Source organism: Phoxinus phoxinus, assembly GCF_949152265.1.
Source record: "Phoxinus phoxinus genome assembly, chromosome: 1".
Lineage (NCBI taxonomy): Eukaryota > Metazoa > Chordata > Actinopteri > Cypriniformes > Leuciscidae > Phoxinus > Phoxinus phoxinus.
This window is the reverse complement of record NC_136876.1, coordinates 49,086,655-49,098,765: the sequence shown is the minus strand read 5'-3', so window position 1 is coordinate 49,098,765 and position 12,111 is coordinate 49,086,655. Positions and strand designations below refer to the sequence as shown.

Sequence of the window (12,111 nt, the reverse complement as noted above, 5' to 3'; positions counted from 1 at the left end):
GTAAAACTAAATCTATTCTAATAAGAGTGTTTTCCAACAGTGACTACGTTTACAAGCAGCCAATAATTTTTCAGACAGACCAATTACACATATATTATGTAAACTCAATCTTTTATTTTGGATTCGATTAATCACTATTAGGGCTGTCAAAAGATTAATCACGATTAATCGCATCCAAAATAAAAGTTTGTGTTTACATAATATGTGTGTGTACTGTGTATAATTATTTATATATATAAAAACACACACAATCATGTATATATTTAAGAAAAATTGGTTATATTATATATAAAATATTTATATATAATATAAATTATATAAATGTATATACAGTATATAAATGCAAATATTCCTTAAATATATACATGTGTGTGTATTTATACATAATAATTCTACACAGTACACACACATATATTATGTAAACACAAAACTTTTATTTTGGATGCGATTAATCGCGATTAATCGTTTACAGCCCTAACATGAACTAATTAAAAATATTTCTAAAGCACTTATTAATCTCAAATAAAGTAAATGTACCGATACATTATTAAAAATCAACCGTTGCTAGTATTATTTAATGAAGCTAAAATTACCTAAAAATTAACGGTTGTATTTTTATAAACCCAAGTTAACGAAGATTAATAAATAGCCTACTGTAGCATACATTGCTCATTGTTAGTTTATGCATTAAATAACATAAAAAAATGACAGCCTTTTTGTAAAAGTTATTACCGTTTTTTTTTACATCATTTAAAAAAAAAAAAAGGATTACACAGGAAAAGACATTAAAACGAGAATGACAATGTATTCAAATGATCAAACGGTAAGATCAGATCCCAGGCTATCTATCCATCCATCCATCCATCCATCTATATAAAACCCTTTATTAAGTATATGTGGTAAAACTTTATTTTACAGTGTCTTTGTTACATATGTTACATGCACACTAACCATAGTAATAACAGTAAATTATGCATAATTACATGCAAATAGCCCTCAACAAAACCCTAACCCTATAGTAAATACATTTAGTTACTTAATATTACACAGTACTTAAATATATAATTACACTGTAACAAGGACACCTTAAAATACAAGTGAAACCCAAATAATCACAAAGCATCTCTTTTATCTGGCTTTAAAAGCCTGATTAGATGCACAGAATTATATATATATAAATATATGTATATATAAGCTGCACGTTTGGTGCATTCAGGAGGACACAGATGAGCAGTAAAGGCCGAGTTGTGTTCTGCATGGTCTTACTCATCAGGTCTGGTGCTGACGTACCGAGCAGAGCTGCACACATCAGAGCCACAAGGGCAGGCTGACCTTCACGTGCACTTGGTCCTGCGAAACACTGATGTAACCGCACGCGCCCGTGCGCATCGAGACACCCGCTCTCACCAGCACCATCTCCTCACGCGGTTTACGTGCGTATTCAACAGCAGATCTCAGAGCGTGAACACAGACTCTATAAATATGATCCCAATTTAATCAGTTTGTGCTCAAAGAAACTCAGATTTCACAGAGAAATTAGGCTACATATCAAGTTAACGCTAGAATGATTTCATTATTGACTAAATGGAATAATAAAATACAATATAACTCTATAAAGGAACTCACATATATTATAGGAGTCATAAATCGGTGCTTGGGCCCTTAAAAAAAAAAAAAAAAAAAATCACATTTTGATACTATTATTAATATATACAGACATAAACTGTCCTTCCCAGCAGTTGAGTCAGCCGCAATAAAGAGCTCGTTCATCACTGAAAAACAATAGGAGACATTTGCAAGTTTATATATGGACTAAATAAATAATAAATAAAATAAAAAGTAGCTTAGATATCCACTTCATCCAGCGCTCTTTTTGTTTTCTGTCTCGTGTAGTATCCCGTTACTATGGTCTGAGAAACCAGCCGCTGAAACTGAACTGTGTAGGCTAAACGAAATGAAATACCGTTTGACCGATTATATCAAAAGCGTGATTAATTCAGCACTGCTAGCTTGATATACTGCGGAGAAAGACTTTCTCAGGTCGTTATGAAGACTTTTATAAAGGGGTTGAGCCGCAGTTAAAGTCTAAAGACGCCCCACTTTAAACTCCTTTCATTTATTTTCTATTGGAAACAAAAACTCAATTGACCCTTCGCAAAGACCCGCCCCCCTTAGTTACTGTTGCTACGTCCGCCAAGCCATGGCGCTCTCAAGCCACACATCATGTTAAAAATTCATGACGACACTGACAACAGAGCAGATTACTACCTTCAGTAGGAAAAAAAAAAAAGTCTAGCTTTAAAATTGTATTTTTTAAGAATTTCAAACAATAAATTTCATTTTGTGTCTCTTTAATCAAGCAGCACGTGAACCGATCCTCTTCACTACTAGTTATAGCACTAAACAAACATGAACGAACATCTGAAGGCATGTCGTTTCAACCGCGGAAAGACGTCAACAAACACAATTTTTCAAGTTTAAGTCCACCATCGCTAATCTACTACCACTCTCCTGTATGGTTTGTTTGTCGGACAAAATGGCGGATTCTGCGTTTTGATTGGTTAGATCGCCTGTCAATCAAAGGTCAGTTTCGCCACCATTGTCATGAACACGATAAATTAAGTAACTACAGCTGGCTACCACGGTAAAACGACACACAAAAGAACTGCCGTTAGGACACAAGAACAACCTATTAGCAATTAGCATTGGACTCTCAAAAACAACATACAGCACGTTTTAATGTTAAGTGACAGATAAGGTTTGTCAAGATGAGAAATTCTAAAATCTTCTAAAAACTTGTTTTAAAAGCATACATCAGGTATGTTAAAATGTACATAATGTACTTAAAAATGACATTTGCACCATTTTTTTTTTTACGAAAGTTAAGACTGAATGTGTCAAATGGTGTAACTGCCAAAGCATGAGAAATATTAAATATTTTATCCACCTAGATGGCATTAAAGTGTACTCATAGAAATAATTACTTCATTTTAATATAGGCCTATCACACAGAAATAGATTTTATTAGAGTTATCTCTAAATGTAATTTTTTTTATCAGTTTTTGCAATATTTGGCAGGACATATGCTGAAAAAAAAACTGTAATTAATCTAATCAGTGCCCCTAATTTTTCTAAATAGCCTAATCTTTGAAAAATTATGTAAAAAAATATTTAAAACCATGTTATTACACTAAACTAGATTAATACATTTTATTCCACATACATTTTCCTGTATATAAAGATATTATTTTTTATGAAAAATACTGGTTATACCAATTGACAAATCCATTAAAGCCCCTTTCACACTGAGATTCCAGAAAATACACTGATTATTTGGGATAGTTTGATTTTGGCTTATTCACATTCAGTGATTTTCTGGAATCTGTGCGTGCGTTCACACACACACACATCCCGTAAAGACACGTGACTTCAAGATGTGAACGCTAGTGTTAAATTCCCCGATCAGAGAGTCGCACAATTAGGCTACTACGTCATTGCGATGACACTACAACACACCCCTTTACGACACTGATCCTGCGTTTTTTTCCTGACAAAAAGCGTCCCAGGACTGATGCCGGCAATATTAGCAGGTCGCCATCAATCCCGGGATGTGTTTGCGTTCACACAGAAGGCACTCTAGCAATTATGTGGCCATTTTCTGGGATCAATGCTCTGTGTGAAAGGGGCTTGAGAAAGCCTACATGGAAAAACAAAGTTATGAAATGTTAAAAAATTACAATTATTAATGTGTTTTACCAACTTGTATTGTATTCCTCAACATTATTGACATACGCCATGAGAGATTTACATCAAAATAAATTATTAATTTACTCCATACGTCAATGGTACAGTATCTGGTTACACTTTATTTAAAGGTGTCCTTGTTACAACATATACTAGTAATAACAGTAAATTATGCATAATTATATGCAACTAACCCTCAACCAAACCCTAATCCTATAGTAAGTACATAGTTAATTATTATTACTCAGTATTTAAATAAATAATTACACCTTATTAAAGTAAAACCCATTATTTTAAGGTGTCGTTGTTATAGTGTAATTATATATTTGAACATTGAAGTTCTTTAATTAGTAATATTAATAAACATCATACTTACTATAGGGTTATTTAGTATGGAAGCTTGTTACTTACCGCCACAGAATAAAACATTTAAAAAAGATAATTGAGACTTTTTATCTTATTTTCTCAACATAAAATATAGTCAGTCACAATTGCAAGGTATAAAGTGCAATCCTGAGAAAAACAAGACTGACTTTTTCTTAGAATTATGAGTTTATAACTCGCAATTGTGAATTTATATCACGCAATTCTGACTGCTTTCTTACAATTGTGAGTTTATATCAGAAAGAAAGAAAAAGTTCTCTCCGAGAAAGAAAAAAAGGCAGAATGGTGAGACGAAAAGTTTTTGATTTTGTACGCTGTGGCGGAAACAAACTTCCATAAGTTAGTTACATAAATAATTATGCATAATTTACTGTATGGGGTTATTATTGTTGCAATATTCCAAATAAATAGATTAATATTCACAAATAAATGTTAAGAGATTCACAAAAATTTATCGAATTCACAAATGAATAGATTAAGATCCACAAATAAATGTTAAAGAGTTTCACAAAAAAATTCACAAATGCTTTTCTTAACAAATGTGTGCATCGATTTTCAAAAGCACAGGAGCCGATTCCCAAATAAACACATTTGTAAATATTTTATTTATTTGCAAATCTCATTTAATTTATTTGCGAATTGTATAATTTTTTGTGAAACTCTTAACATTTATTCGATACATTTTTGTGAATTTCTTTACATTTATTTGTGAATATTAATCTATTTATTTGGAATATTGCAACAATAATAACCCCATATTACTGCAGTAAGTACATGTAACACGAACACAAAAAGCCTTGCCCAGTATCTCGCTGAGGTAAAGTCTAAAGTGTAGCCCTATATCCGGCTAAAACCACGTGTCCAGTGCAATGAGGACTCATGTGGCCTTTAACTGGTACATCCTAATCCCTACTAGTCTTTCTAAACCACTGCATGTCGTGTTTTAATCTTCTTTTTTAGACAGTTAGGTTATTAAAATGCACTTAATGTTTCTCTATTCGGTTCATGAAGTCTCGAATCGTGTAATGTTGGCTAGACAGCAGTTTTGGCCATTACAAGTACAACACGTGCAGCTGAGCTCTGGGTAGACAGACAGCAGATACATGTTTTGTGACACACACACACACACACAGCCTAGAAATGTATCCTCTACCATTACGCCGCACAATATCCACACGTGCGTGGCAGTATTTCATGTAGCTGGCGTTTATTATGATGCGGTTAATGGGGATTTAGTCCTCAGAAACATGTGATGATCAAGGACACAACTCTACTTACCAGCTCGGGTTGTTAACCACAAGACTACGCTATTAATGTCAACGTGGAGAGTGTGTTTTGCGCGGGTCGCGTCAGAATACGCGCCGCAGTCGCTAGTTACTTTAGAGCTGCTAGTCACACAAGCTAGCGCGCTAGTTTAGCATCCGCTTAAGCGTAAACAGTGCGGGTTTCTTCGACGTTTCGCCACATTTGTGCGTTTAACGCTGGGGAAATGTAGCGACAACACTCGCGGGCGGTTTACTGCCGGTATACACCGCTTCACTTCCTGACCCGAACCGCCTCACAAAGCGAACGTGGCGTTCAAACTGCTGCAATGTGCTGCTTCTAGCCCTCACATACATAGGCGTTTTCTCGGGAACCAGCAGTCATTTGTATATACTTTGTCACCAAACGCATGCGAATAACATCAGATACGTACCCATCCGTGAACGATCGCGAATCGTTTGATGTGTTTTGATGTTGAGACTGTATTCCGCTACGAAGCCTTCATTTTGTTACGTTCTCTCCCCCATGCTGCATTATGAAAGGGCGTGTGCAGGCGTGATTGACGTGACGGAGCGGCCAATCGGGTTTGAGAACGACCGTGACGACACACTTCATTCATCGCTACAGTGTCCAATCAGAGGGCGTGAATCGATTGCTGTCTAACTTTTAACATGGATCCTTTCAATTCAAGAATTGCTTTCCTCGGGCGGACGGAAGGTTGCCTTTCTGTCACTGTGTTGCCAGGGATTTTTTAACTGGAGTCTACATAGAGGGCGCTAAAAAAAAAAAGAAAAGAAAGAAAGAAAGAAAGAGAGAAGGCTGGCAATGTTATTATAAATTAAAAGAAATATAATAAGTTAAATTAAATGTATATTAAATTAAATATTTAAATTAAATTCATTAATTCAACATACACGTTTGTGTTTATATAATATAATTTGCTTGTATATATATATATATATAATTGTCATATAAATATATATTTATTTCAAATCACAAATTGAATGACATATATTGAAATAAAAATATTATAACATTTTAAAAATCTGGACGTTTTACTTAATAAGTTGTATATTGTGTGTCTAATTTGTAAAAAAAATCTTCAAATTTGTGCCCTTTTTTACAATATATAGCCTATTTAAAAATATATTTAGCAAACAACATTTTGCCTTCAAATATATAAATGCATAACAATTAAATTATAAAGGCAACATGTTGTTTGCCATTTAAAAAAAAGAAAATATATATATATATAGGTTATATATTGTAAACTGGAGTCTACATAGAGGGCGCTAAAAAAAGAAAAAAGAGAGCAGCCTTCTCTCTTTTTTCTTTTTTATTAATGTTATTAATGCAATGTTATTATAAATTAAATTAATTATAATACATTAAATAAATGAATTATATTAAATTAAATATTAATATTTAATTCATTAATTCAACATACATGTTTGTGTTTATATTATATATATGTATTATACAATATATTATACTGTATACAAAACTGTTATATACAATATATATAATATACTGTTATAAATATATATAATTAAAATATATAAATTAAATATATATATATATATATATATATATATATATACTGTTATATATAACAGTTATATACAATTTGTATATAACTGTTATATATAACAGTATATATATTTAATTTCATATTCTGGCTTTATATATGAATTATATATATATATATATATATATATATATTGTCATTTAAATATATATTTATTACAAATCACAAATTGAATGGCATATATTGAAATTCATTTTTATTTTTTTATTTTTTTTAAATCTGGACGTTTTACTTAATAAGTTGTATATTGTGTGTATAATTTGTAAAATTGTATACTAACTTATAGGCTATATGTATAAATCTGAAGAAAAAATTGTGACTGCAAATTTGTGCCATTTTTTTTTTTTTTTTTTGCCTATATTGTAAGACAACATGTTGCCTTTATAATTTCATTGTTTATGCATTTATATTGTTAATATTGTCAACTATTAGGTTTTTTTTTGGAAGCAATAAATAACATACATCTTACACAATGATGAATTACTATATTGTCTATAATGTCATATAAGCTATCCTATATTTTCATATATATCCTATATGAGCTGAAATGCTAAACTTTGAGCTTTGTACAATTCTATGATGAATCTTTTTCCTCTTTTCTACGTCACAGTGGATAATAAGTAGAAAACAGCAGCAGTGCTCAGTGGGATAGCAGTTTCCCACAGGATTTCAATGTCTCGTGTCAGATCAAACCAAGGTTATTAATGGTTCAATAGCGGAGTAAAATCACTACTAATCAACAATAATATCTATGTTTCTTATTCTGCGACAGGTTGCAACATAATACCAGATAATAATACCTCAGTATGTATTATTATGCCAGCAAAACAATCACTGTTCTTTAAACAAAACACCATCGAAGAGGTGAAAAACATGGACAATGTGCTGCATCATATGTACATCACTGAACAGATATACTGAAAAATAATAATGCATTTGACTTTTCTGCTGTTTTATTCATGAATACCATAACAGTTTAATGAGTATTAATAAACTTTAAAAGGCAAGCAAAGGCTTTAGCTCTCAGCAAGTCTTCCCAAGAGGAAGAACTGGAAATCTCACTTAAAAATAAAGTTGTTGCATGAATCATAAGGGAAATTAACACAAATGTACAAAAATATCATGGGGAAAATTTGAGTGCAGAGTCATAAGATGAACTAATTTTACCAATACTTTATATTACCTTCAAGTTACAAAAGAAGAAAGAAAGAAAGAACACTATACATATATTTTCTGCATGAAAGTCCTGTATATATTTCATAAATTAGTGCCAGATCTATGTATGTTTCTATATGCACAGTACAGTATAGAGTTCACATCTTACTGACAATATACCTTACACACTAATGAACTCAAGCAATGCTCTGCATACACTTATTCTGATTATTACCTATTCTGTTTTATTCATATTTTCTCCATAATAGTTAAGTCAAAACTATGAAATGTGGAAATTATGCAGTGACAAAATGTTAAACAAAAACCAATCCAAGTTATATATTCTCTTAAAACCTTCAAGAGTTCATATGCCGGTTACTTCTTTACTTTCTGTTTTACAAAATACGTTGTTTTAAAAAAAAAGAAGAAAACTGTACGTCAACATTCTGTAGAAAATGCCACCATAAAGAAATTATACATTTATTTATATAATAATTTGAGATAGTCTACCAGTCAAAAGTTTGGACATGATCTTAAAAATCTTCTGCTTTAATGCTTGAAGTTGGTTTGGAGACAAATATAAATGTGTAGTGCCTGTGCTTGAGGAACTGAACATCAATGTTGTAATCAATTTCCTCTTTATTGGTGAGCAACAATATTACAAAAAAAACAAAACACAACAACATTTGGGTTCTCAAAGTGCTTAAGAGAAACTGTTCTGCCTGTCATAAAAATACTCCAACACTAGAGGTAAGATTCACTTGATATATATTATTAACATGCGACCGAATGTCTGGGTAATATTACACAGGAATGCCAGCATCACACTTCACACTGAAGTCAACAGAACAACACAGAACACCAGATGACTTTGCATTATATTCACTGCATAATTCTCATCACATATTACTTGTATTACTGTAATAATGTGAATAATACTGTATGGAGACATTTTTTTTTAAATTAAAAACAACAAATTAAATGTATGATATTCAAATTTTGACCATTTAAACATATATATTTGTAATTCATATTACCACGATGAAAATTGGAGGAGGGGCATCTTTGTGCTCTTTTAAGTTTATTTTTTTTTCTTAAACAAAATATGATTCATTATTTATATTATTACAAAAATATTACCATCTATATCTTTTTATTTGGGAGTCCTTCTTTTCTTTTTGAGTCCTTCATGGCCGAGACATTTTATGTCCTGATTTGCTGAGATCTGCAGAGTTAAGGTGTGAGTGTTTAGGGGAGTTTCTGAACGACTGATGAAACCGAGGACTAGTTTATGGTTCCTCAATGTCCATGAAATCTTTTTTGGGCGGAGTGGATCCCCGGTACCAGGCACAGCTGCTGTCGGTCCTCTTCACACAGGTGTAGAGCTGAGCCTGAGTGCCCTGGACCGTTCCCTCCACCACCCAGTCCGTCCACAGACACTCTGAGGGGTCGCTAATGGAGCAGGGGATGCTGGAGCACTGGACCACCTGCAGACAGACCAGAGGAAGAGTGTGAGACAGGCCAGAGGAAGAGTGTGAGACAGGCCAGAGGAAGAGTGTGAGACAGGCCAGATGAAGAGTGTGAGACAGACCAGAGGAAGAGTGTGAGACAGGCCAGAGGAAGAGTGTGAGACAGGCCAGAGGAAGAGTGTGAGACAGGCCAGAGGAAGAGTGTGAGACAGGCCAGAGGAAGAGTGTGAGACAGGCCAGAGGAAGAGTGTGAGACAGACCAGAGGAAGAGTGTGAGACAGGCCAGAGGAAGAGTGTGAGACAGGCCAGATGAAGAGTGTGAGACAGGCCAGAGGAAGAGTGTGAGACAGGCCAGAGGAAGAGTGTGAGACAGGCCAGATGAAGAGTGTGAGACAGACCAGAGGAAGAGTGTGAGACAGGCCAGAGGAAGAGTGTGAGACAGGCCAGAGGAAGAGTGTGAGACAGGCCAGAGGAAGAGTGTGAGACAGGCCAGAGGAAGAGTGTGAGACAGACCAGAGGAAGAGTGTGAGACAGGCCAGAGGAAGAGTGTGAGACAGACCAGAGGAAGAGTGTGAGACAGGCCAGAGGAAGAGTGTGAGACAGGCCAGAGGAAGAGTGTGAGACAGGCCAGATGAAGAGTGTGAGACAGACCAGAGGAAGAGTGTGAGACAGGCCAGAGGAAGAGTGTGAGACAGGCCAGAGGAAGAGTGTGAGACAGGCCAGAGGAAGAGTGTGAGACAGGCCAGAGGAAGAGTGTGAGACAGGCCAGAGGAAGAGTGTGAGACAGACCAGAGGAAGAGTGTGAGACAGGCCAGAGGAAGAGTGTGAGACAGGCCAGATGAAGAGTGTGAGACAGGCCAGAGGAAGAGTGTGAGACAGGCCAGAGGAAGAGTGTGAGACAGGCCAGATGAAGAGTGTGAGACAGACCAGAGGAAGAGTGTGAGACAGGCCAGAGGAAGAGTGTGAGACAGGCCAGAGGAAGAGTGTGAGACAGGCCAGAGGAAGAGTGTGAGACAGGCCAGAGGAAGAGTGTGAGACAGACCAGAGGAAGAGTGTGAGACAGGCCAGAGGAAGAGTGTGAGACAGGCCAGATGAAGAGTGTGAGACAGGCCAGAGGAAGAGTGTGAGACAGGCCAGAGGAAGAGTGTGAGACAGGCCAGAGGAAGAGTGTGAGACAGACCAGAGGAAGAGTGTGAGACAGACCGACCAGAGGAAGAGTGTGAGACAGACCGACCAGAGGAAGAGTGTGAGACAGACCGACCAGAGGAAGAGTGTGAGACAGACCGACCAGAGGAAGAGTGTGAGACAGACCGACCAGAGGAAGAGTGTGAGACAGACCGACCAGAGGAAGAGTGTGAGACAGACCGACCAGAGGAAGAGTGTGAGACAGGCCAGAGGAAGAGTGTGAGACAGGCCAGAGGAAGAGTGTGAGACAGACCAGAGGAAGAGTGTGAGACAGGCCAGAGGAAGAGTGTGAGACAGGCCAGATGAAGAGTGTGAGACAGGCCAGAGGAAGAGTGTGAGACAGGCCAGAGGAAGAGTGTGAGACAGGCCAGAGGAAGAGTGTGAGACAGACCAGAGGAAGAGTGTGAGACAGACCGACCAGAGGAAGAGTGTGAGACAGACCGACCAGAGGAAGAGTGTGAGACAGACCGACCAGAGGAAGAGTGTGAGACAGACCGACCAGAGGAAGAGTGTGAGACAGACCGACCAGAGGAAGAGTGTGAGACAGACCGACCAGAGGAAGAGTGTGAGACAGACCGACCAGAGGAAGAGTGTGAGACAGGCCAGAGGAAGAGTGTGAGACAGGCCAGAGGAAGAGTGTGAGACAGGCCAGAGGAAGAGTGTGAGACAGACAGACCAGAGGAAGAGTGTGAGACAGACCAGAGGAAGAGTGTGAGACAGACCAGAGGAAGAGTGTGAGACAGACCAGAGGAAGAGTGTGAGACAGACAGACCAGAGGAAGAGTGTGAGACAGGCCAGAGGAAGAGTGTGAGACAGGCCAGAGGAAGAGTGTGAGACAGGCCAGAGGAAGAGTGTGAGACAGGCCAGAGGAAGAGTGTGAGACAGGCCAGAGGAAGAGTGTGAGACAGGCCAGAGGAAGAGTGTGAGACAGGCCAGAGGAAGAGTGTGAGACAGGCCAGAGGAAGAGTGTGAGACAGGCCAGAGGAAGAGTGTGAGACAGGCCAGACAGACCAGAGGAAGAGTGTGAGACAGACCAGAGGAAGAGTGTGAGACAGGCCAGAGGAAGAGTGTGAGACAGACAGACCAGAGGAAGAGTGTGAGACAGACCAGAGGAAGAGTGTGAGACAGACAGACAGGCCAGAGGAAGAGTGTGAGACAGACAGGCCAGAGGAAGAGTGTGAGACAGACCAGAGGAAGAGTGTGAGACAGGCCAGAGGAAGAGTGTGAGACAGGCCAGAGGAAGAGTGTGAGACAGACCAGAGGAAGAGTGTGAGACAGGCCAGAGGAAGAGTGTGAGACAGGCCAGAGGAAGAGTGTGAGACA

General features: G+C 37.1%; 2 protein-coding genes across 4 annotated transcripts in view; both read right to left on the bottom strand.

Moving 5' to 3' along the window:
- Positions 1-6,032, bottom strand: part of usp36 (ubiquitin specific peptidase 36) — a 33,955-nt gene extending 27,923 nt beyond the window's left edge. For all 3 annotated transcript variants that reach the window (XR_013798278.1, XM_079618360.1, XM_079618359.1), the window contains exon 1: positions 5,825-6,032. The gene's annotated coding sequence lies outside the window, so the exon portion shown is untranslated. The remainder of the gene's footprint in view (positions 1-5,824) is intronic.
- A 1,885-nt stretch (positions 6,033-7,917) lies between these two features.
- Positions 7,918-12,111, bottom strand: part of timp2b (TIMP metallopeptidase inhibitor 2b) — a 15,584-nt gene continuing 11,390 nt past the window's right edge. The window contains exon 5 of the mRNA XM_079622511.1: positions 7,918-9,621. Coding sequence (XP_079478637.1) covers positions 9,424-9,621 — 198 coding nt within the window. The 3' untranslated portion in view covers positions 7,918-9,423. The remainder of the gene's footprint in view (positions 9,622-12,111) is intronic.